The sequence below is a fragment of the Muscardinus avellanarius genome (genome assembly GCF_963383645.1).
Source record: "Muscardinus avellanarius genome assembly, chromosome: 1".
Classification (NCBI taxonomy): Eukaryota; Metazoa; Chordata; class Mammalia; order Rodentia; family Gliridae; genus Muscardinus; species Muscardinus avellanarius.
This window is the reverse complement of record NC_137786.1, coordinates 139,996,631-140,022,664: the sequence shown is the minus strand read 5'-3', so window position 1 is coordinate 140,022,664 and position 26,034 is coordinate 139,996,631. Positions and strand designations below refer to the sequence as shown.

General features: G+C 37.7%; 1 protein-coding gene across 1 annotated transcript in view; it reads right to left on the bottom strand.

The window, feature by feature from the left end:
• Nucleotides 1–2,393: 2,393 nt before the first annotated feature.
• ZW10 (zw10 kinetochore protein) overlaps nt 2,394–26,034 on the bottom strand; it is a gene marked incomplete at both ends in the record, with an annotated part of 39,042 nt that continues 15,401 nt past the window's right edge. The window contains 9 exons of the mRNA XM_080719701.1: nt 2,394–2,514; nt 6,686–6,888; nt 7,670–7,801; nt 9,182–9,312; nt 10,114–10,283; nt 13,391–13,462; nt 16,097–16,335; nt 22,429–22,611; nt 24,199–24,362. Coding sequence (XP_080575827.1) covers nt 2,394–2,514; nt 6,686–6,888; nt 7,670–7,801; nt 9,182–9,312; nt 10,114–10,283; nt 13,391–13,462; nt 16,097–16,335; nt 22,429–22,611; nt 24,199–24,362 — 1,415 coding nt within the window. The remainder of the gene's footprint in view (nt 2,515–6,685; nt 6,889–7,669; nt 7,802–9,181; nt 9,313–10,113; nt 10,284–13,390; nt 13,463–16,096; nt 16,336–22,428; nt 22,612–24,198; nt 24,363–26,034) is intronic.

The following is a 26,034-nucleotide window of genomic DNA, read 5'->3' as shown; positions in this document are numbered from 1 at the left end:
GTAGTTGTTCAGCAATGTACTGAAGTTTACAGTATAAATGGTGTTCAGAGTCTAGATGACCTTTCCAGAGCTGATCAAGGCCAAAATAAAAGCTCAAGGCAAAACGGGCAGGTTTTCCAGTTTGTATTTCCACAAACCAAGCCTAGATACCTTGTGTGCTCCCAGGCCTGAGGAAAGAGTGCCATCTGGAGGATCTCCATTTCAGAAAGAAATCCGTTATAAAACCAATCACGAATCAGGCCAGCAACTCAGAATCAACACGGGAATAACAGGCACTCTCAAATCACCTCATAGACTTAGGTTGTGTGCAGGCTTGCCTTTTAAACAACTTTCCTTCTCATTACAATCTTGGAAATCTTTCTTGAATTTCATTTCTGAAAGTCATCTGTATAATTCTGGTTGCTCTTTGGGAAGAGCTTCTACCTGGCTCACAGATACACTTAATGAGTCAACACTCTTAAAACTTCTTTACTCCCATAATGGACAGGCTTTTGCTAAATGGTTCTACTCCCATTCCAAGTCAGGTTTCCAATCAAAATAGGTACCCTCAGAGGCCCTATCAGAGCTGCCAAACCAAGTCCCATATTTTCAACCAGAAAAATCAATCCTAACCAGAAGGAACATCCCATTATTCATCAGCTATTAGCTGCCTTGGCCAAGGAAGATGAAGCCTGCCTGCTCTGTTTGCCATGCTTACAAACTATTCATTAGGGGAAACAGTTTCCAAGGACTGAGCCTACAGAGCTCAAGGACTGAATACAGTTTTCTATAGTTCTGGGAGGAGGGAAGGATGAGGAGCATGCTTTTCAGTTATAAGAGATCCCACCCCCAAATTGCTATACCTGTCAAGCAATAGGAATAGCTTCGTGAACAAAAGAAATCTGCTGTTCTGTGTAATGGTCCCGTGATGCATTCATTTCGGTTCTGCCCTTAGTTCCCCATTCTCTAAAATGCTGAGGAAAAAATGCTACCTAAAATTGTGTGAATTTTCAAAAACAGACATTTTCTTTTAAAATAGCCCCCCCACACACACCCTTTGTTCTCAAAAAAGCTGGTTCAGGGCATTTTCTCTGTGAGTTCTCATACTGAGACTTGCAGAGTATAGACAAAAAGCTTGTTAACTCAGCTGAGTTCTATTATAAAAAACCCAGTCCTCATTCCTTTTAGTTCTTCTATGACCCTTTAATGGGGAAAGAAAGTCTAAGCAACCAGAATTACTTGATTTAGGGAGCTAAAGCAGAACTAAGAACAAGAAAATGAAGGCAGAGAACATTGCAAGAAAAAAAAAACAATTCGTTGGGGAAAAAAACAATTTGTTCTAGGCTAAAGAGGCCAAAGACCTCCAAAGACCAAAGGAAGCAGGCCCATTATACTGGATATGACCAGCACCTGCCTCAAAACACATAAAGATTATACCCCTTGAGAAGAGGGGAAACTAATTTAATACCAAGAGATATAATCCAGTATCCTAGAGATATCCAGGATAACACCTTAACATAATACATATCCCCAATGGCTGTAAAAATTCAAACACAAAAAAACTGAGCTGAAGGACAACCTGTGTCCACCAAATAAAGGATTAAGCTATAAGCCCAGCATTAGCCTCTCATGACACATACATCCCAAAGCAGTGCTGGTAATTTAAAATCTTTCACATCTGACAAGGTCCAGAGACAGTGGAGCTTCAGAACAGAGAAGAAAACTTCAACCAAAAAATAAAATTTAATTGAAATAGCAAAAAGCAACAAATTAAAATTAAAATTCTGAGAGACCCAGGAATTCTGCAAAAATATCAGGTAGCATTACAGAGAAAGGAGATGACAAATCAGTATGTCTTCTATGAAGGTCATATACAAGAAATAAAAGAACAACATTGATGATAAGAAAATTTGGTATCTTCTATTAAAGCTCCCAGATTATTAAAGACACTCACCCTTAACTCTGAAAGGGATTATTTACTGAAAAGAAATATTACAGGAGATCTCAATCCTGCAAGGCCAAATATGATAACCCTAACCCAACCAAGTATCTCACAAGTTCTTTACCCTGACTCAGAATCTCTTGGACTTTGTAATCCAAAGCCAGAGCCTAGAATGACAATGTATAGTTTCCAGAGGGCCTTGGACACACTATAATGTTGCCCTAGAGTTAATTATTTATCAAAGGAGGGTAACTAGAAAGTCAACAGAAGTGCTTCACTTGACATCTTAATATCCAGTTCTTCAAGAAAGCTTCATACAGGCCAGGAGGTAAGATGTTCTTATGTAAAGTCAATCTTTCGTGACATACTAGTTCATCAAACCAGTGGGTGATTCCAAGAACTCTTGAAGGGAGTAATTATACCAAAGGAGAAATTCAGATAGTCAAGGTATGGCTCTTTCAGGAAGATGGAGCTACTTAATCTTAGCAAGGGCAGCTGCTCTTCTTTCTGTGTTCTGAAACAAGGCACGAATTAAAGCTTTTACTTCACTCGAAGAGAATGCAGTTGCCAGGGGTCCTTTTCCATCTGCCCATCTGCAAAACAAAAAAGACAGAATTCTATTTCCTATTATATCTCTGAATCATAAGATTTTAAAATTATATTTGATCCAAATGCTTGTTTTAAACTGAAACAAAGTAGCTGGGCGTGATGGCGCACGCTTGTAATCCCCGCACTTGGGAAGCTGAGACAGGAGGATGGCAAAGCCAGCCGTGGTGGCTTAAGAGACCCTGTTTCCAAATAAAAATATAAAATTAATAGGTCTGGGAGTGTAGTCCTGAGTTAGAAGGGTTTCCAGAAACCCCAGTACCACCAAAAAAAAAAAAAAAAAAGAAAGAAACAAAGTAAGTCCTGGGTATCCTTCCTCTTCTTTATAGATTTATCCATCAATAACATAGACCTTTCTGCTCACTGGCTACATCTGGTATCAGCACAGCTAGATGAAAAGACCAAGGAGATGAAGACTGTTTTCCTTAATTCTATACCCATTGAGTCCTTTCTAAACTTAAGACCATAATTCTCATGCCTTGGACTATATAGCTACTTTAAAAAGCAAAACACAGACAACAAATTTTAATTGAAAAAGGTCTGGTATTAAAAATACATTAAAAAAAAAAAAAGCCAGGCTTAGTGACACACACCTGTAATCCCAGTACCTGGGAGGCTGAAACACAGGGATCACAGGTTCAAGGACAACTTCAGCAACCTAGCAAGCCCATTTCAAAACAAACAAACAGCTGGGCATGGTGGCTCAGGCTTGTAATCCCTGCGCTTGGGAAGCTGAGACAGGAGAATCGCACGAGTTCAAAGCCAGCCTCAGCTACTTAGTGAGGCTCTCAGCAACTTAGTGAGACCCTGTTTCCAAATAAAATATAAAAAAGGTCTGGGAGTATAGGCCGGAGGTAGAAAGCCTCTGGGTTCCACCCACAGTACCACCAAAAAAAAAAAAAAAAAAAAGTCTAGGATATGGCTCAGAGGTAGAATGTCCCTATTTCAATATCTAGAACAAAAATAATAACAACAAACATTCCCACAAATCAATAACAACAACAACAAAAAAAAAAAACCTTGTAGAATAAAAACATATGAGCAGGGATTTTACAAATGAATAAAAAAAATGAGACCAACACAAAGATGCTTGATCTCTTTAGGGAAATGAAAAAATGACAATGAGCTATTATGTCACATCAACTAAACTATCAAGTCTGCTAATTCCAAATACCCAGGGAAACATAAAAGCAACAGGATATATATAGTATGAATTATTGGTAAAATGGGATATGATACAGCAGCAAAAATAAAGTATATCTACTCATACCATCATAAATAAATTTCAAAAATATAATAATATTGGACAAAAGAAGCAAGTTACAGAAGATTCCATTTATAGAAAATTTAAAAACAAGCAGGCAAATCTAAATTTTTTTATTGTCTGAGAATATATATACTTGTAATTCCAGTACTTTACTGGGGAGGCTGAGAAAGGAGGATTGCAGGTTCAAGGCCAGCCTCAGCAATTAAGTGAGATCTTCAGCAACTTAGTGAAACCATGTTTAAAAATGTTTTAAAAAGGGGGTGCCAAGGATGTGGCTCAGAGGTAGACCACCCCAGGTCCAGCACCCCCCCCACACACACACACAAAGAGAAAGGAAAAAGAGTATGCAAAATGAGCTGGCATGATAGCACACAACTGTAATTATAGTTCCTGGGAAGCTAAAACAAGGAGGATTACAGGTTTAAGGCCAGTCTTTAGCAATTTAGTAAGACTCCTGGGAACTTAGCAAGATCCTGTTTCAAAATAAAAAACAAAAAGGCCTTGAGTGTAGCTCAAGGGTAGAATGCCACTGTGTTCAATCCCCAGTACAAAAATAAAAAACAAGCTGGGTGTGGTGGCGCAAACATGTAATCCCAGTACTTGGGAGGCTGAGACAGGAGGATCGCAGGGGTTCAAAGCAGCCTCCGCTATTTAATGAGGCTCTCAGCAACTAGGAGACACTGTTTCCAAATAAAATATAAAATAAGTCTGGGAATATAGCCCAGAGGTAGAAAGCCCCTGGGTTCCATGCCCAGTACCACACACACACACACACACACACACACACACCACAAAAAAATAAATAAAAATGTAAAAATGAAAATAAAAAACAAGAATATGTGTAAATATAAAATTAAAAATAAAGAAAAGGAAATAAAATTCAAGAAAATAGTCAACTCTGATGGTATTTGGAGAAGGAGATATTGGTTATATTTTTTTCTTTTTAATAGTATGGGAACTGAACCCAAGGGGATTCTACCTCTGAGGTGCACCCCTTCTCCAGACCTATTTTATTTTTTATTTTGAAACAAGGTCTTGCCTCAAACCTATAATTTCTTCTGTCTCAGCCTCCCAAGTTGTTTAGCCCAGCTGTATATATAGCCCAGCTGGCTATATTTTTTTAAGTTAGATAATAGGTATATTAACATTTTTACTTTTTTTTAAACTGAACATACTTATGTATACCAATACTTCATATGTATATTTTATAACTCTAAAATGTTTAAATTACACATGACTAAAGATTGACTCTCTAGTAAAAATGTTCCCAATTAGTTACTAGCCTTGTAGTAAAAAATCTTTCTAAGCAGAAAAGCTGAAATATACCGTATTTTACTTTTCTCATTAACCAGGAATTATGCAACATGGCCCTTTAACAACAGAAAGAAAACTTTTTATCTACTGCTCTCTGGAGCATATTACCTAAAGACATCTTTCTTATCAACAAGGGCTTATAAGTAACAAATAAATCAAAACTTTGTAGTAAATCTAACTAGAGATATTTTGATGTGATTTTTTCCAAGTAGAAATCTCATTTATGGATGGGCGTGGTGGCGCACGCTTGTAATCCCCACGCTTGGGAGGCGAAGACAGGAGAATCGCGCAGGTTCAAAGCCAGCCTTGCTGGCTTAAGAGACCCTGTTTCCAAATAAAAAAATATATAAAATAGGTCTGGGAGTGTAGCATGGAGGTAGAAAGGTTTCCAGGAACCCCATTTATGTCATTTTCAAATGAACAATATGTACTGAAATACTCAGACACATCTAGGATAGCTGATCTAATAACTGTATTTCTACAGTAAATCAAGCTAAAACAGAAAGTGAAGAATACAGGGATGGGCCTTAAGACCTCTACTCAGCTGGGTATGATGCACATGCTTGTAATCCCAGTACCTGGGAGACTGAGACTGGAGAATTGCAGGTTCATGGTCAGCCTCAGCTACTTAGTGAGACCCTGTTTGACAATAAAAAATAATAAATAAGGCTGGGGGTGTAGTTCAGAAGAAGAATGCCCCTGGGTTTAATCCCCAGTACCACCAAAAAAAAAACAAAAACTTCTGCTTAGAGTCAAACTAACCCCACATCTATTCTGTTTGTGCAGTACTGATGCCCTCAGCACACTGTAATATAATGCAGCACACACTTACTGGGCAGGGCAACATTAAATGATCATGTTAAGTGAAAGTATCATCCACTATATTTAAGAAAGGAATCCATTCTAGATGTATGGCTCTTAACCTCTTAAACTATTGTATTGCCAGGCATAGTGGCACACGCCTATAATTTCAGTACTTGGGAGGCTGAGATAGGACTGCAGGTTCAGGGACAGCCTCAGGAAGTAGTGAGACAGACGCTCATCATCCTAGGGAAACCCTGTTTCCAAATGAGAAAAAAAAATCGAACTGGGGGTGTAGCTCGAAAGCAGAATAGAATACCTTAAAAAAATAGTAATAAAACCATTATACTGCCTGCATAAAAACCACTGGTCAATAAAATTATGGTTTGATATTGAATATTTAAGATAGATAGAAGTAATTCTTGTTAATATACCGAAGTCATCCTTAAAATACATCTACTACTGGTTAAAGTGAACAATTTCTATCAGATTTAAGAAGGCTGTATTTATTATAAATACCAGATTATGTGCACTTCATGCCAAAACCACATGTTTAAGATCAAAATAATATGACTGAAACGCCTTTGTTATAAAATAGGGACAAGTGGTACCGAGATCTATATTACAACAGACCATAAAAAGGCCCCAACTATTGCTATTCAATATAAAACTCTTCCCTGAGTAGTAATAAGAAACAGAGAAAAGCATTGCTACCAATGGTATTATTCTTTTGTGGCTACAAAGATAGATGTGCCTCCATAGAAAGGTACACGTACCGATCTCCAATTTCTTGCAAGCTTGCTTGTAGCATCAGCATCAATTCTTTGAAAGGCATCCATTTTTGCACATAGACTGGAACCTCTTCTTGAAATTTCTTGTTCTTGCTTTCTTCCGATAGAGGTGCAAATACTTGGGGTCCTTCATCCATCACTGTTTTGCATAAGGAATACAATCTATCACCATCTTCAGTGGAGATGTCCTAGTTTTGAACAAAGGGAACATAACAAAATAGAATTGGACCAATTCAATAGTACAAAAAGGGCAGGACAAATCCAGGTGGGTTAGCTACAGCAATAAGTTTTCCAACCAATTTAACACACCTTACTAAACAGTAGATTCCCTCAGTTCTCTGGGACTATTCGTGAAGCTAGATTGACACAAAACACGTTTCAACAGATTGTCAGTAATTTAGTTTGTCTGCATGAAAGAGTCTACTTTTCCAGTAGAATGTGGTACATACTGGTACAGCTTGCTACAAAGCAGGGGACATTACTACAAATAAGGATTTTATCAATTTACGCTTTAGATGCAAAAGATGGCCAAGTTCAGGCATTTTTCCTTGCAGGCTCAAATATATGATCTCAACTGCAACAGTATGTTAGAAAAGTGGTACCTGTATAAGACTGTATTCACCTTACTAAATTAAATTACTTAATTCACTTGCAAATCAAATGACAATATATATTTGGACCACTGCCCTGTTTCCAATATCCTCTTCATAATATAGAGATGCTTGACTGAGAAGCAGTTTTTTAAATTTTTACTTTCTTATCTAGATATAAAAGGAATCACAAAGTCTCTAGCAAATAGAATTAAGGCAAAACTGAAAACAACAGTATGAGTTAGACATAAAACATGAACAATTTATTCTATCATCTGTGTTGATTAAAACTTAAACTTCAACATCATTTTCTTAATAAAGTCGCAATCTGGGATCAAAACTGCATCTTGAGTCTGGTGAGGCATACAATGGCTCTTACCTCAAGAGCAGTAATTCTGCCAATGATCTCAGAAATCGCCGTATTTAGTAAAGTCCCCATAGCTTTGCAATATATATTCACTGGCAGGATATCCTGCCACACAATTCCAAGTCTCTTTAGTTGGTGTAGTACCTGTCAGAAGAATACACTTATTTACACAGAAGGGAGATTGTTGCAATTCACATTTTCCAGATTTACATTTATTACTACATATGTGTATGAGGAATGAGACAATATGCCATGGTAAGGTAATCAATGATACGGGCTTCTTGAATGTTTAACCCTAATAATATCCCTGGTAACTGAAAGGCAGACTCATCTTGAGGATAGGAAAACTACAGTAAAAAGATAAATCACTTAGCCAGTGCAGTGGTGTATAACTGTAATCCCAGTACTTGAGGCTGAACTTGGGAGAATCACAAGTTCAAGGGCAGCCTCAGCAATTTATTAAGACCCTTACCAACATTGTTGAGACCCTGTTTCAAAATAAAAAAATTGGCCGGGTATGGTGGTTCATGCCTGTAATCCCAGTACTCAGAAGGCTAAATCAGGAGGATCAGAGGTTCGAAACCAGCCTCAACAACTTAGTGAAGCTCTGAGTAACTTTACAAGAGCCTATTTCTAAGTTAAAAATAAAATAGAGCTGGGAGGTGTAGCCTAGAGGTAGAAGGCCCCTGGGTTCTCCCAGTACCACACACACACAAAAAAAAATTACACACACACACACACACACACACACACACACACACACACACTGTGCTAGGAGTATAGCTCAGAGGCAAAATGTTGCTGGGTTCAATCTCAAGTACCTAAAAATAAAATAATTGATATTAAGTAAATTTTTTTAAAAAAGGGTTCAGAGAATCACTCAAAGGTAGAATGCCCCTGGGTTCAATCCCCAGTACTGCTCCCCCACCAAAAAAGAGAGAAAGAGAGAATTTAAAAAGAGCATGAATAAAAACCTCTATTTTAATTTTCTAAAATACTAGTTCATAGCTGGGCGTGGTGGCGCATGCTTGTAATCCCAGCATTTGGGAGGCTGAGACCTGAGGATCGCGGTTCGCAGACAGCCTCAGCTACTTAGTGAGGCCATCTGGAACTCAGTGAGACCCGGTTTCAAAAATAAAAAGAATAAAAAACTAGGGCAGGGGTGTGGCTCAAAGGTAGAATGCCCCTGGGTTCCACCCCCAGACCCGCAAAATAAATAAATAAATAAATAAATAAATAAATAAATAAATAAATAAAATACTAGTTCATGAGAGGTCAATGAAAAAAGTTTCCTATCATCTTGGAAGGCAGGGGAACATTCTTAAACATGAGTGTAAAAGATATCTAGATTTTCCAATGATGGCTATAAAGAATAGACTTAGCTACTTGCTAGGTATTCTTTGCTTTGAAAGAAAGAAAGAAAGAAAGAAAGAAAGAAAGAAAGAAAGAAAGAAAGAAAGAAAGAAAGAAAGAAAGGCATCTAAGGATAGAGTACAAATTTCAGTGCTAGCAGCAGCCTCCCACCTGCCGTATTGCTTTACTTGCTGCAGAGTAATTTTCTTCATCGTCCATATTTGAAAAGTTCCTAGCACTTGATAATCTTTCCAGAAGTTCACCTTTCTGTGCCCGCATTTGAGCCAAAAAACACTCTGTCCCTATGATGGGAAAATAAAATAAAGAATTATAAAAGCTGTTCATTAACACACTGCAAAACCAGGGTAGAAGAGGAGAAACAAGCAGCGACCATTTATCTCTTCTGCCTATATACAAACAATTGCTACATAACATCAAAAAGCTGCCCTAAGAATATCAGAAGCAATCACTTCTATTATACTTAGCCAGTCCCTCCAATCCCTTCTCAGGATAATAGATAAATCTTTCTCAATAGTTTGCCTGGAGTCTGAGTCAGCTAAGAAAATTTACTTATACAGAAGAAGCTACTTATTATTCTGATACAGGTGTATTGCTAAAGGGAAAAAAGTAATGAATTAAAGAGCTAAGTGGACCATACCGATTCTCCACTTTTCTCAGGCTATCATTATCATTTCTTTTAACTTTTAATAATCTCAAGTAAGACTAAGCAAGATGTAAGAAAAGGGAGATGTCTTAGTGTTTTGCATCAGTGAGCTCTTACCAACAATGCTATCAGAATTGATGCAATACAAACCTTACTACGTATCATTCTAATATAACTGATTTGGTGAATTCAATGCACACCAACATGAAATTTGGAACTCTTGATATACCATGAAATCATGTCCTAAAAAAATGCTTCCATAAAAACTGCATTTATTTTATAAAATTAAGTAACTAAAAAGATGTGCAAATTAAATGCCCTCCCATTTTCCAATACAGTTCAATACCATCACCTAATTTTTAACCACCTCAATCAAATTACAAAGATCCTAGGCTCAGAAGCTGCATTATCTATTTTCCTAAATTGAAGGTAGCATTACCAAGCCTTCTGAAGCCAGGTACGAGATCCACAAACGTAGTAGTGCCATCACAAAGAATGGGAGCAAGACGTAATCTGAACTGGTGCCCCAGGGTCAGCAGATGGTGTGCAATGTACATACAGTTGTTATGGTGAATGGCAGCCAACTGGGGGAGTTTTTGAAGGTTCTCCCTAGGTCAAGAGAAAGGAAAGAAACTAAATCACCTGTTACTGAAGTCAAAGTTGATAAAGTCCCTGCTGCTCCAGTGTGTCACATCTCTAGACTTTAATAACTGTACACCTTGTCAAGCTATACATTACAAGATGTAATCCTATCACTCCTATCCCAAGTCAGGTTGTTCTGCCTGAATATGACCTTATCTTATAAAACTATCCGGTGATTAACAAGCAAGAAGACCAACAGAATCAAAACGCTTACCAATATCAACCCTTTAACTGGAAACCTGTAAGAACTGTGCATAATGCCCTGGAAATACAGTATGATAGCTCCTTTCTCCAAACTCATAGTTCATATACATTATGAAGCATTTAACTATTCTTTCTTTCTTTCTTTCTTTCTTTCTTTCTTTCTTTCTTTCTTTCTTTCTTTCTGGTGGTACTGGGGTTCTTGGAAACCCTTCTACCTCTGGGCTACACTCCCAGACCTATTTTATATTTTTATTTGGAAACAGAGTCTCTTAAACCAGCAAGGCTGGCTTCGAACTTGCGCGATCCTCTGTCTCTGCCTCCCAAGCGTGGGGATTACAAGCGTGCGCCACCACGCCCAGTGCACTTAACTATTTTCTAATTCACTAGTTTTCAAAGCTGACTATAGATTAGAGTTACATGGGAAATTTTAAAATACAAAGATGTTTAAACTTTACCCCAAATAAATTAAATCACAATCTCTGAGAATGAATCCAAGGTAATTAGACTTTTTAAAAATCTCCCCATATAAGCCGGGCGTGGTGGCGCACGCTTGTAATCCCCGCGCTTGGGAGGCAGAGACAGGAGGATCGCGCAGGTTCGAAGCCAGCCGCGCGCGTTGGCTTAGGAGACCCTGTTTCCAAATATAAAAATGTAAAAATAGGTCTGGGAGTGTAGCCCGGAGGTAGAAGGGCTTCCAGGAACCCCAGTTCCACCAAAAAAAAAAAAAAAAAAAAAAATCTCCCCATATAGCCGGGCATGGTGCTGCACACTTGCAATCCCAGAGCTTGAGAGGCTGAGACAGGAGGATTGCACATGTTCAAAGCCAGCCTTAGCTACTTAGTGAAGCTCTCAGCAACTTTGTGAGACCCTGTTTCCACATAAAATATAAAATAGCTCTACGAGTATAGCTCAGAAGTAGAAAGCCCCTGGGTTTTACCCCCAGTACCACAAAAAAATAAATAAATAAAAATCTCCCCGTATGATTTTACTTTTCATTCAGGATTAAAAACCATTGCTTTAATTCTTCCACACATATTACTCTATCTTGTCCAAGCTGGGAAGAAAGCTTGTCTTACATAGCAGACAGCAGAAGCTATATATCCACTAGGATCATTCAATGAACACATATTAGTTTGCTGACTGAATGTCAGGCTTAGGATACATAAGCCAGAAACCAAAAACGTGAGATAGCCATTCTTATTCCAGGCTATCCACCAGAATCATTTGTGGGCCTTTAATACCAATATTTGGGAGGCTGAGATAAGCGGATCATAGTTTTGAGGCAGCTTCAATAATTTAGCAAGACCCTGTTTAAAAAAAGAAAAAAAAAGTTGACGGGGTGGGTGAGTTGTAGCTTCTGAGATAGAATGCCCCTGGGTTCAATACCCAGCACCAAAAAAAGATATAAAAAGAACACAAATGCCTGGTCTTACACCAGACTTATACATAAAAAGTTCTAGAAAGAGGACCTTGGCTAAAATGTATATATTTAAAGTTTTATAAGTGATTCTAAAATACTGCCAAAGCAGAGACTATAATCTAAGAAAGTGGTTCTCAAAGTGTGGTCCCCTGACAAATAAGATCAGCATTTCCTCAAAATTTGCTGAAAATTCAGGTGGCGTCCCAAATCCAAATTCCAACCTACTGAATCTTGGACATGGGATCCAGTTTAAGGTATCTGTATTTTATTTTATTTTTTATTTTTTTGCAGGTCTGGGGGGTGGAACCCAGGGGCATCCGATCTCCGAGCTACACCTCCTGCCCTATTTTTTATTCTTTATTTTGAAACCGGGTCTCACTGAGTTGCGGAGGGCCTCACTAAGTATAGCTGAGGCTGTCTACGAACCATGATCCTCCAGTCTCAGCCTCCCGAATGCTGGGATTACAAGCTTGCGCCACCACGCCTGGCTTGGTATCTGTATTTTAAAAGGCTCTCAAGAGCTGGGTATGGTGGTACATGCTTGTAATCCCAGTACTTGGGAGGCTGAGACATGAGAACCACAGGTTCAAGGACAGCCTCAACAGTTTAGCGAGACTCTGTTTCCAAATAAAAAATAAAATAGGGCTGGGGGGATATCCCGGAGGTAGAAGGCCCCTAGGTTCCACCCCCAGTACCACAAAAAAATAAAAAGGCTCTCAGATGATTCTGATACATACTAAAGTTGGTGAACCATTGGTCCAGCACAAAGCCGGGTATGGTGGCACACGCTTGTAATCCCAGCATTTGGGAGGCTTAGATGAGAGGATCGGGGTTCACGGACAGCCTCAGCTACTTAGTGAGGCCCTTTGTAACTCATGAGACCCTGTTTCAAAATAAAGAATAAAAAGTAGGGCTAGGGGTATAGCTCAGAGGTAGAATGCCCTGGGTTTTATCCCAAGTACTAAAAAAGAAAAAAAAGAAAAAACAAATCTGAACTGAGTTGGACACTGTGAGGCACATTTGTAGATCTTTGTTACTCACTATACTGCAAGATTTTTATACTTTACATTATACAGGATTTTGTACTTTTTTTTTTCTTCACAATAGGGATCAAACCCAGGGACACTGTACCTCTGAGCTACACCCACAGCCCTATTATTTTATTTTAAAACAGAGTCTCGCTAAGTGGCTGAGGCTGTCCTCAAATCTGCAATCCTCTGTGTCAACCTCCCAGGCATTGGGATTACAGGCAAGCACCACAGTGCCCAGCTTATTATACCCTTAGTAATATAATAGTACATCTCTGAGTCCTTTAAAATGTTTTAAAATAGTTTATTATTGCACTCTATTGCACCTTTTGCACCAAATATCTTTGATGAAAATGGCTGGTTTTACCTTAAAAAATATTTTAGACATACAATTACTATACAGAAATGAGACTGGTACATACTTGTGATATGTTGGCACAACATCATGAAATAAATGGAAGATATTCCTCACTGAGTAGAAAAGCTGGACAGCACTAAAAGAACAATAAAGATTTAAGAGAAACACTTAAACAATGTAATGTGAAAAAAATCAAACTAAGTGCACCTCTATTGAGGGCAATCAATTAAACCTACAGTTGTAGTGAAAACCTGCTTTGGTCACTACTGAAAAAGAGCATTAACCTAGATGGAAATATACCCTTAACCAGTATTTACTAACTAAATCACAGTTCTAGAAACATGGATCCATTAATAATTTTAGACCAGCAGCATTCGACCCCAAAGCCTCTTTTCCATTTATCAATTTGTGTTCTGTTATACCCAGAGTACCCTCTTAGTAACAAATGGAGCTAAGCCACAAGCAAATGTCACCTACTCACTGATGCACTCTGCAAAGGGCAAGGTATCAATAAAGGCACTCTCTCGGTTCTTTTAGAATCAATCTGACTTTCAGCTTTCACCTTTTCTCCTTCTTCCCCAATGCAAGGAGATAAATCAACATTTTCTAAGACAGAATTTAGCCCTCAAGATTTTTTTGCCCTTTAGCTCTGGTCTTAAAATGCCTAAAAATATTAAAATGCACTTAAAAAGAGCAAATACAAGATTTGCTGTCACTTAGCTATACAAAAAAAGTATCCTAACCAATGTACCTTGAATAACTCAGAGAAATTCCATGGTGTCTAGAAAAATATGTCATAACTGCTCTACTCCAAAACACTGCTGCTACTAATTACCATGACAGCTGATTGAGTTAAATCATTTTGCTTTTGCTGAATTCATTGCTGTCTGAGGTTTTGATACTGTAGGTAGAAAGGTTCTATAGTTGTGGTTTTGTCTGTCCTGTTAAAAACCATCTTTTTTTAGTGGAATAAATGTCTATAAATATTCACTATACAAAAGTAATGTTTTGTTTTTTTTTTCTCTGAAATTTTTAAAAATATTGCTTTGAATCTCAAACCTCTGGTCTATTTCAGGACAATGCTCGGTGAAGAAATAATTATTCCTATATTTATTTTGCCAAAGAAATATATATGTCCTTATAAGGAAGTATGTATTTTTCTTCCTACTCATGATTAAAATTGCTTGGACCATGAATATAATGATTCACTAAAGCCGTGGAAGAAATGTATAATACTTTGTTTTACTGCAAAATAGTTTGTTTACATGTAAAGATAAAAACTGCTAGCCGGGCGTGGTGACGCACGCTTATAATCCCCGCGCTTGGGAGGTGGAGACAGGAGGATCACACAGGTTCGAAGCCAGCCGCGCTGGCTTAAGAGACTCTGTTTCCAAAAATAAAAAATAGGTCTGGGAGTGTAGCCTGGAGGTAGAAGGGCTTCCAGGAATCCCAGTACCACCAAAAACAACAACAAAACAAAAAACAAAAACTGCAGATCTAGCCAGTCGTGGTGGTGCACGCTTATAATCCCAGCATTTAGGAGGCTGAGACAGGACGATCCGGGTTCGTGGCCGGCCAGCCTCAGCTACTTAGTGAGGCCCTCTGAAACTTAGTGAGACTCTAGTTTCAAAATAAAGAATAAAAAATAGGGCTGGGGGTGTAGCTCAGAGGTAGAATTCCCTTTGGTTCCATCTCCAGTACCGCAAAAAAAAAAAAAAAAAAAAAAAAACTGTAGTATGATTAAGTCTAGCCCTGACTAAAACTGTTTTCTACTAAGAACTAAAAACTAGTAAACACAGATTCAAGCTAAATTAGCTTTGTAAACCTGTTCTATGATCAATTCAGGCAACTGTCTATTATTTCTTCTCAATTTAATCTAGGAGTAGAAAAGGAACTTATCAAGCAAAAAGAGATTATGTATGAGATGTGGAAGAGTTTGACATACTCTGAACACAATGTGGATTACAAGTTACCTTGAGAGAGTGAAGCCAGACCTGTAATGTATTTCATTCTTTTCCATCTACCTTTGGTTGTCTAACAAATTACTAAGCTTTAAAAATAAACCATTTAAATGTAGACTTCTATTTATTTACACTTATTTCAAAAGGTAAAAAGCTACAGGAGCAGGCTGGAGCAGATGGTACAACTACTATTACTACCACCACCAATAATAATCAACATTTGAGTACTAATCATTTCTAGGTAGCATTCTAAGTTCTTTGCATGTACATTCTCATGTAATATCATTAGTTTTATCATAAAATAATTAAACAAAAATTCAAGAGTGCTTTCTTAAACAGTGATTAAGATTTTTATGTGTGTGTGGTACTGGGGGTGGAACCCAGAGGCTTTCTACTTCTGGGCTATACTCCCAGACCCATTTTATATTTTATTTGGAAACAGGGTCTCACTAAGTTGCTGAGAGCCTCACTAAGTAGCTGAGACTGGTTTCGAACCTGTGCGATCCTCCTGTCTCAGCCTTCCAAGCGCGGGGATTACAAGCGTGCGCCACCACGCCTGGCTGTGATTAAGAATTTTTAAAAGTCCAACAAACCCATATGTCCATCTATATACATACATCCATTTCTTATACCTTGCTCTAACATCCATGTTATTGTAAATAAGTTAGAGAGCAATGTATGTGTGTTATACTGTCTTTCTATAGAAAAAAAAAATAGGGTAAGAAAACCCAGCTATTTTTTAATAAAAGTCTATTCAGATATGCATTTAACCAAGTTATTGCTATTTTCAGACAAGTCAGAATTCATACCATTGATCACTACTGGTTGTTGCCTCTAGTAAAGTCTGATAGGCCAGTTCCATTAATTTCTTCACAGATTCACTGATGCGGCATGTGGGCAAAGAAAAGGAATGTTGGTCCAATGTATTTTCAGGTTCTAAATTCACTGCTTCATTATCCTGAGTTTTGGACACTTTCTGTACTTCTAGCTTGTTGTCCCCATCAGGACTGGGTAAATCTGGCACACTTATCTTAGAATCAGGAGTAATCTAAGATTCAAACACAAAAACAGAAAATGCATTGTTTTCAGAATAATTCAAATACAAGCACACTCAGCAACGACTATGATATGGCTTGCTTTCACAATGATAAAGCTGAGGCACTACAAAGTAATTAAAAGACTGAGTAGATAATGACATTATTTTAATGACTCTTCAGTCTGGGATGACAGCATGTCATAAGAAATAAGCACTCCCTTTTCCTATGAAATTCTTCCAAGCACTCAATCTTGGTAGAAAAATCAAAGCTGTGCAACTGACCCAAGATTTCAGGTAAATGAAAAGACCTTCAAAGCTGGGCACAGTAGCTCACTCTTAGAGTCCTAGTTATTCAGAGGCTGAAGAAGGGATGGAGGAGAAAAGACCTTAAAAAATTATCTTTCTCGCTGGGTGCAGTGGCTCACACCTGTAATCCCAATATCTAGGAGGCTGAGATGGAAGGATTCCAAGTTCAAAGCCAGCCTCAGCAATTTTGAGAGGCTGTCTCAAAATAAATAAAAAAAGGGCTTGGGGTATAACTCAGTGGTAGAACACCCCCTAGGTTCAATTATTACTACCACAATAAATTAATTTTTTAAAACTCACCTGTTTTAGATGAGAGATTAGACTACTAATTATTAGGACCAGGATAATTTTGTGTTCCACTAACCAGGTTATTAAAACAAATTCTTTCACACCAGGCATATATATTAACTCAGTCAAAGAAAAACTAAGTCAGCCAGGTGTGGTGGCACATACCAATAATCTCAGTGCTTGGGTGGCTGAGATAGGAGAATCTCAGTTTTGAGGCCAGCCTTAGCAACATAGCAAGACTCTGAACAACCTAGCAAAATGCTGTTTCAAAAACAAAGATTAAAAAAGGCTGATGATGTAGCTCAGAAGTAAATGCCCCTGGGTTCAATCTCCAGTACCACAAGGGCAGGGCACGGCAAAGAAAAAAAATCTAATTCAAGCCAAGTGTGGTGCTGTACACCTATACACCTATAATCCCAGTACTTGGGGGCTGAAACAGGAGAATCACAGATTCCAGGACAGCCTTAGCAACATAGCAAGATTTTCATCAACCTAGCAAGACCCTGTTTCAAAGAACAAAGAGAAAGGGCTGGGGGTACAGGTTGGACGTAAAATGCCCCCAAGTTTGATCTCGAGTACCATAAAAAAAATTCAAACTAAAATTTTTTCTAACACTTACATAGAAAGAGAAAGAACTCCCAGATTTGACTGAGAATAAATGTAAGAACATTAGGTTGCAAGGCTGGAAACAGTGATATTTTTAACTTTTAAGTCATTTAACCTCTTTGGATCTCAATTTCCTCAATATAAAATGAATAAACTATACTAATAATGACTTTCAAACGTTGCTTCGCAAAGACGCTTCAGGAGTTAAAGAGAGAGAAAGATTAAGCAGGCAGAAGCAGCAGGCTCCCTACTTCAAGAATAGCAGCTCTGCTCTGCATATAAGTGGAGCTCTATGGAAAATTTCTGATAGAAAACTTCCAAGTCTAATAAAAATATGTAAGTCAGCAGACTTGGTTTCTGATCCATAAAATGGTATAATAATATCTACTTTAGGAGGCTATTATAAAGTTTAAATGAGAATACAAATGTCAGTCAAAAATTATGGCTAAGATTAGAATACTGATAAAAAATATAATTATAGGGGTAATTGAAAAAATGCTCACAATTATCTGAAAAATAGTGGGCTCAGAATATATGATTCAAAAAAGTCGTTTCATGAGGAGGGCAAAGGACTAGGATGGAAGAAAGTAAGATCTAATATGGTATCTCTCAGCTCAACTGTAAAAATAGCTTCATAAATGAATATACTGCTTTATGAATATTTTACCTTTCTTTATGAGGTCATATTAGTCTTTGTCTTTTACTTTTTCCTCTACTGTTGGAAAGATATATTATTTAAGACATAAATTAGTAGAAACACTCTGCCAATCTCAACCTTTAGTAAAAATATCAATGTTTAAATAATTTATTCAAGCAGGCAGGGCACAATGGTGTGCACCTGTAATCCCAGTACTTGAGAGGCTGAGACAAGAAGATAGCAGGTTCAAGGCCAGCCCTAGCAATTTAGCAAGAACCTGTGCAAAATAAAAAATAAAAAGGGCTGGGGGTATAGTTCAGAGGTAGAATACCCTAGGTTCAAGCTCCAGTACCCACTCTCTCTCACACACACAAACACACACACATACACACACACACACACACACACACACACAGAAAATAATTTGTCAAGTGGTTGTGTTTATCAGAAATTGTACTTAGCCAACACAAAAAAGCTACAGGGCACCTAGAGGTACAGAGCAGTAGTAGAATGCTTGCCTAGCATATACAAGGTCCTGGGTTCAATATCCAGTGCTGCAAAGAAAAAGTCAAAGGGCATAAAAGCCACAAAAACAAAGCAAACAGGAAACTTTCTGTTTGGGTCTTGTTCTAGTTGAAAACTCTAAACTAAAACTATAAAACTTCTTTATTGGGAGCTAAATGCTATACCACCCTGTCACCTGACTGGTTTCAATTTTTAACATTATGAGTGGCATATGAGAAAGGAAATAGTTACCCTCCTTAGAGCAAGCAGCTAAGTGTATTAAGTTGAATGTAAGGGTGCATAATATTTACTCGTTTAAACTGGACCCCACTACCAATTCTTTAACTAATTGCTTAAAATTTTATGTGCTATTGATTTGTTAGAAATATTGCAACATAATTTCAAACTTGTTATGTACCATGGCAAAGCCTTAATTTGTATATGCTTTAGCAAAATGAGATTTTATTACCTCTGGGATATTGTTTAGTTTGTATTTTGTTTACTGTTTTTCTCATAAGAGAAATCTATGACTCACATACTGAAATCATTTGTTACATTAAAAAGCTGCTCTTTGAGCATTAGAGCTAAAAATGAAAGTTATCTTTTGGGGAAACTAACCCAATTTTTAGATGTATGAGCTATGTTTATTAAAGAGCTAGTGTTCACTAACTACTCTGAATAATTTCTCCATTTTCTGTGATGCTGTGCTAGTGGCAGAGCTCATGAATTCATGCGTGACTGGACATATTACAGGGCTTCAGCCCTTTGGCTATCTCCTTTGAGGTTTTAAATCATTATGGTGTTATTGTGTACTTTGATGTGAAATATAAAGCAAATATCTTGCTATCTAAACTAAGGAATTTAGAGTGTTATAAAACCTCTTTAACAACAGTCATCTCAAACTAATTATGGGATCCAAGCTCGGGCATGGTAACCCCCACTTGTAATCCCAGTACTGGCAAGGCTGAGAGAGGAGGATCGCAGGCTTAAAGCCAGTCTCAGCTAACTAGTAAGGCCCTCCACAATTTAGTGAGATCCTGTTTCAAAAAAAAAAAAGGACTGGGGGGTACAGCTCGGAAATAGAATGCCCATGGGTCAACCTCCAATACCACACACACACAAAGAAATTATTAATTTGAGCTGGGCATGGTGTTGCACTAATAGTTGAGAGGCTGAGACAGGAGGGTTGAAGGTTTGAGGCCAGCCACAGCAACTTAGGGAGACTCTCCACAATTTAGTGAAACCTTGTTTCAAAGTAAGTAAAAAGAACTGGGGTTTGGATTCAAGGTACAACATCCCTGGTTTTATCCCCAGTGCCAAAAAGAAAGAAGAAACTTTTAGTTTGATATTTAAACAATCTAGTAGTGCCTTTACTAGATTGTTATAGAGAAACAATGTAAAAATAATCAATAAAATCCCACAAATTTATATACCTTTTGGGAAAATAGTGAGTACATGTAGGGGAGTATTTTAGAATTAAGATGAAGACTATGAAAGGTAATTAAGTTGGGATCGTTTTTATAAAAGGAAAGAGAAGCTTTTCAAAGTTTCACAGTTCAGCCAGGTTTGATGGTGCACACTTATAATCACAGTACTTGGGAGAACAGAACAGGATAATTTTAGGTTCAAAGCCAGGCCTTATAATTTAGCAAGTCTCTTAGCAATCTAGTGAGAACCTGTTTCCAAATAAGAAATAAAATCAGGCTGGGGATATAGCTTGATGGTAGAATGCCTCTGGATTCAATCCCCAGTACCAAAAAAAACCTCAACAAACAAACAAAAAACAGTTGAGGAACCAAGCATGGTGAGCACGCTTGTAATCCCAGTGCTTGGGAGGCTGAGACAGGAGGAGTGTGAAGAATCAAAGCCACTCTCAGCTTCTTAGTGAGGCTCTCAGCAACTTAGTGAGACCCTGTTTCCAAATTAAATATAAAAAAGGTCTGGGAGTGTAGCTCGGAGGTAGAAAGCCCCTGGGTTCCGCGCCCAGTACCACACACACAAAAAAAGTTGAGTAGATCACATTCCAGGGCCCAAATGCCAAGATAAAGAACCAGGTCAGAATCTAGAGCAGTAATTCTCAACCAGAATAATTTTGGCAATGAAAAGTAATTTTTGTTTATCACAGCTGGGAAAGGTGCTACCAACATCCAACCACTTGAGGACAGAAATCAGGGATGCTGCTAAATATCCACAGGATAGCCCTCCAGAGTAAAGAACTATCTGGCCCAAAATGTCAACAGTACTATGAGAAATGCTGACCTAGAAGAAGCTACATTATCAGGATTTGAGTACTCAGGAAAAATGCAGTTTTTTAGAATGTCAGAACTATTTGAGTAAGAAAATTTGAGGCCAGCCTGGGCAACTTTATGAGACCCTGTCTCAAAAAGAAAAAAAAGAGGAGGTGAAAATGTAGCTCAGTAATAGAGCCCCACTGTGCTCATTCCCCATTACACCTAAAAAAAAAAAAAAAAAAAAAAGAAAATTAGTCAGTCACAGAGTACTTCTGTAATAATACTGTTTACAAGTTGGGTATGGTGGTGTACACCTGTAATCCCAGTACCTGAAAGACTGAGAAAATGGGATCACAGCAGGTTCAAGGACAGTCTCAGCAACTTAGTGAGGCCCTGTTTCAAAATAAAAAAGGGCTAGGGGGTAAACCTCAGAGGCAGAATGTCACTGGGCTCAATCCCTAGCACCATGAAGAAAAAGAAAAAGAAAAAGCCCAGTCTCCTTGTAATAGCAGAAAAATGAGAATCTCTCAGGCCAAGAATTATCTACTAAATGACAGGCTTAGTCTATTTTTACTTCAATCTAATACCCTGCATTTACCAAATATTTTATATATATGATATAAAAATAAACCAAACCAAGCATGGTGGCACACACCCCTGTGATCCCAGTATGTGGAAAGCTGTGAGATGAGAGGACTGCAGTTTGAGGCCAGCCTTAGCAATTCAGGGAGACCCTATTTCACAATAAAAAATATAAAGAGCTGAGGGTGTAGCTCAAAGGTCAAATGCCTCTATGTTCACTCCTCAGTACCAAAAATAACAAAAACATAAAATAAAATACAATTACACCAAAAGCTGCACAGAATTATCTAAGATCAAAAGAAATAAATTAGCCTTAATGTAAATTGATGGGTCCATTGTCCTTGCAATTATTCATTTATACCCCTTCATTTTACTTAGTTAATATTTTATCTCCAAACTAGTCTTAGTTTAAGAAGTGATCTTTTTTGTAATAGTACAATCTCTAGATGATCCAAGTATACACAAAATTGTGTACTAAAACATGAATTCATAAAGATGAAAATAATTCACTTAATTTCATTTATGCAAACATTTCAATGTATATAACACTTTCAAACTCATTATCTTGATGTCTAAATACCCAATTAAAAAAATAGATATTAAGACCACTTTAAAGAGAATAAAACTAATACTCAGATTAATATCTTGCCTCTGTGAGCTTAGCAACTGTCATACTCTCTTCCACTTGATCACATGTATCTCAAAAATAAACTGCTTCTGCCGGGCGTGGTGGCGCACGCTTGTAATCCCCGTACTTGGGAGGCGGAGACAGGAGGATCGCGCAGGTTAGAAGCCAGCTGTGCTGACATAAGTGACCCTGTTTCCAAAAAATAAAATGGGTCTGGGAGTGTAGCCCGGAGGTAGAAGGGCTTCCAGGAACCCCAGTACCACCAAAAAAATTAAAATAAACTGCTTCCTAAATACAATGTAGTAGTAGTATAACCCTAGTACCTTCACAGTGTTGTGAATTTCAGAGGTCATTAAGTTTCTGGCCGCCACAATTACATCCTGGCACTTCTTGTTAGCAAAATGAGAATTGATATTACGAGCATATTTCAATAAATCAGTAGTATCTCCTTTTAGAAACCTCATCTCTTTCAGGGCATTTTCAAACTCTTCAGTGGATTGTATGATCTAAGAAAAACATGAAAAGAAAAAGAATTATATACTGTCATTCCTCAGTATTTGTGGAGGACTTGTTCCAAAGAGTAAAATTCACAGATGATCAAGTCCCTTATATTAAAGAGGTACAGTATTTCCATTTAATCAAGGCACTACATATATAAACTTTAAATCATTCCTAGATTATTTGTAACACTCAATACAATATAAATGCTATGTAAATAGCTGTTATATTATATTGTTTAGAGAATAATGAGAAGTCTTCACATATTTCCTAGAGATGGAAATTTTTTTCCCAAATACTTTCAATCTGCAGTCAGTTGAATTCAAGGCTACAAAACCTATGGACACAAAGAATGTATTTCACATATTCATTCCAATGTTAAATGTACATATATATTTCATTTCAATGTTAAAATTTCAAATCCAGTACATAGAAAAGAACAAGAAGCTGGGCATTGTGGTGCATGCTTGCAATCCCAGTACTTGGGAGACTGAGACAGGAGGATCCAGGTTCACCAAAAGCCTCAGCTAATTAGTGAGGCCCTCTACAACTTCGTGAAACCCTGTTTCAAAAGTAAAAATTGGGCTGGGGGTGTAGCTCAGAGGTAAAATGCCCCTGAGTTCAATCCCCAGCACCACAAAAAAAAAAAGAAAGAAGAAAAAAAAGAAAAGAATCAAAATGGTCACTTAGGTCTTAGAACAAATCATCAATTACAAGGTATAAACATTTTTCCAGCCTTAAATTCATTAGGAAGAATATCTTCAACAGAAATTGCTGACTTAAAAGGTACGAAAATTTTAAAAATAAATATACTTATTTGCTCATTTAAGAAGACACTAAAAGGAAGGAAAAAACAGTGCCATACAATAGGTACTATAGCTGATACAAGTATAAAAGAATAAAAAAGATAAATTTAATAAGAAAACATACTAGCAGGGCATAGTTGCACATACCTGTAATCTCAGTACTTAGGAGGCTGAGACAGGAGGATTATAGGTCTGACCAGCCTCAGCAACTTAGTGAGGCCCTCCACAACTTAGTGAGACCCTGTTTCAAAATGAAAACAAAATAGGGCTGAGTTTGTAGCTTAGAGGTAGAATGTCCCTAGATCCAATCCCCAGTACCACAAAAAAAAAAAAAAAAAAAAAGAAGGAAAAGAAAACATATTCCCCCAATCAAAAAGCTGAGACAAGAAGTTGGGTATGGTGGCACATGTTTGTAATAAGCCCAGTACTCTGGAGGCTGAGACAGGAGGATTGCAAGTTAAAGGACAGTCTCAGCAGGTAGTGAGACTCCCAGCAACCATCAACCTAGTAAGGTCTTGTTTCAAAATAAAAAATATAATAGGGCTAAGGAGTATAGCTCAGAGATAGATTTCTTGTGAGTTTCATGTCCAGTAAAACACACACACAGAGACAGAGAGCATGCGTGCACAAGAAAGTGAAGACACCAGAAATAAAGTTATAAAGATTTTTTCTATTTTGTATTAATAATTTCCTTAATGGAGTAAAGAACAAAAGATTTACAGGGAAAAATAATAAAACATTTACAGAAATAAAAGTCCTAAAACCTTCTGTAATATCTCTGTTCTTTACCTCCTCATATTGCTGTAGCTTGCTGCTATTTGTTGGAATAGAATAAACCAAACAGTTTTTGATAAGGCACTCAGACAAGTCCTCCCAGATCATATCACCAAGCATTTCAGCCAAGATGATGGCAGATTTCTTTTCCTTTTCCAAGTCAGTGTCAAGAGGCAAATCTGAATTTAAAGAAAAAAAAGTTTTAAAAGAAACTATTTTTAGTTCTAATATATTCTTAAACTCCCTAGTTTTCTAGAATTGTTCTTTTCTTTTCTTTTCTTTTCTTTTTTTTTTTGCGGTACTGGAGATGGAACCAAAGGGAATTCTACCTCTGAGCTACACCCCCAGCCCTATTTTTTTTTATTCTTTATTTTTGAAATAGAGTCTCACTGAGTTGCAAAGCGCCTCACTAAGTACCTTGAGGCTGTCTGTGAATCTGGATCCTCCTGTCTCAGCCTCCCAAATGCTGGAATTACAAGTGTGCACCACCACATCTGGCTTAGAATTTTTCATTTTAAAATAATGAGAAAGGCCAGGCGTGGTGGCGCACGCTTATAATCCCTGCACTTGGGAGGTGGAGACAGGAGGATCGTGCAGGTTCAAAGCCAGCCGTGCTGGCTTAAGAGACCCTGTTTCCAAATAAAAGTATAAAAAAATAGGTCTGGGAGTGTAGCCCAGAAGTAGAAGGGTTTCCAGAACCCCAGTACCACAAAAATAAATAAATTAATTAATTAATTAATTAAAATAATGAGAAAGAGCATAGCCCAGATAATTCTACAGTCATCTCAACTGTGACAATGCATGACAACTAAGATTATTTTATTTTTTACCACTCAAATGAATTGTGTAACCCACTGCCTATACTCTATAACAATAAGGTGTTAAGCCATCTGTATTGTAATCATCTGTTACACTGACAAGATTATAAGCACTCAAAAGTTCTACATTCAAAGCCAAAACTAAGAATAAAATCCCACTTTAATAACAAACTAAAAAGTCTCTACGTAGGCTGTGTTTATTGTAAGTAAAATATCAACAAATACTTTCATTAAAGCATTATATCTAGTCTACCAAACAGAATATTAGACTGCCTCCTCTATAGTCTATCACATGGTAGTTTTTCCAAACACATTTCTGAAGATGTTATGTTTAATATATCCTATTAGTCAATTAAATAATACTTAGAAACCAATGCAGTCAAGTGTGCTGGTGCACGCCTATAATCCCAGGACTTGGAAGGCTGTGAGACAGGAGGATCTCAGGTTTGAAGCCAGCCTTTGCAACTTAGTGAGACCCTGTTTCAAAGTAAAAATTGAAAGACGGATGAGAGCCAGCTGTGGTGGTGTATGCTTATAATCCTAGTACTTGGGAGGCTTAGAGAGGAGGATCTCAGGTTCAAGAAAAGCCTCAGCAATTTAGTGGGGCTCTCAGAAAACTAGTAAAACTCTGTTTCTAAAGAAGAAATAAAATAGGTCTGAGGGTGTAGCTTGGAGGTAGAATGGCTCTGGCTCAATTCCCAGTACCACAAAAAAAATAAATGTGGCGCACGCTTGTAATTCCAGCATTCGGGAGGCTGAGACCAGAGGATTGCAGTTCACGGACAGCCTCAGCTCCTTAGCAAGGCCCTTCACAACTCAATGAGACTGTTTCAAAAAATAAAAAGACTAAGAAATAGAGCTGTGGGTGTAGCTTGAAGGTAGAATGCCCCTGGGTTTCATCCCCAGGACCACAAAAAAATAAAAAATAAAAATAGGGCTAGGGGTGTAGCTCAGTGGTAGAAGCCTCCTGGGTTCAATCCCTAGTACAATAAATAAATAAATAAATAACCAATGCAGGAGAGGAATCACAAAA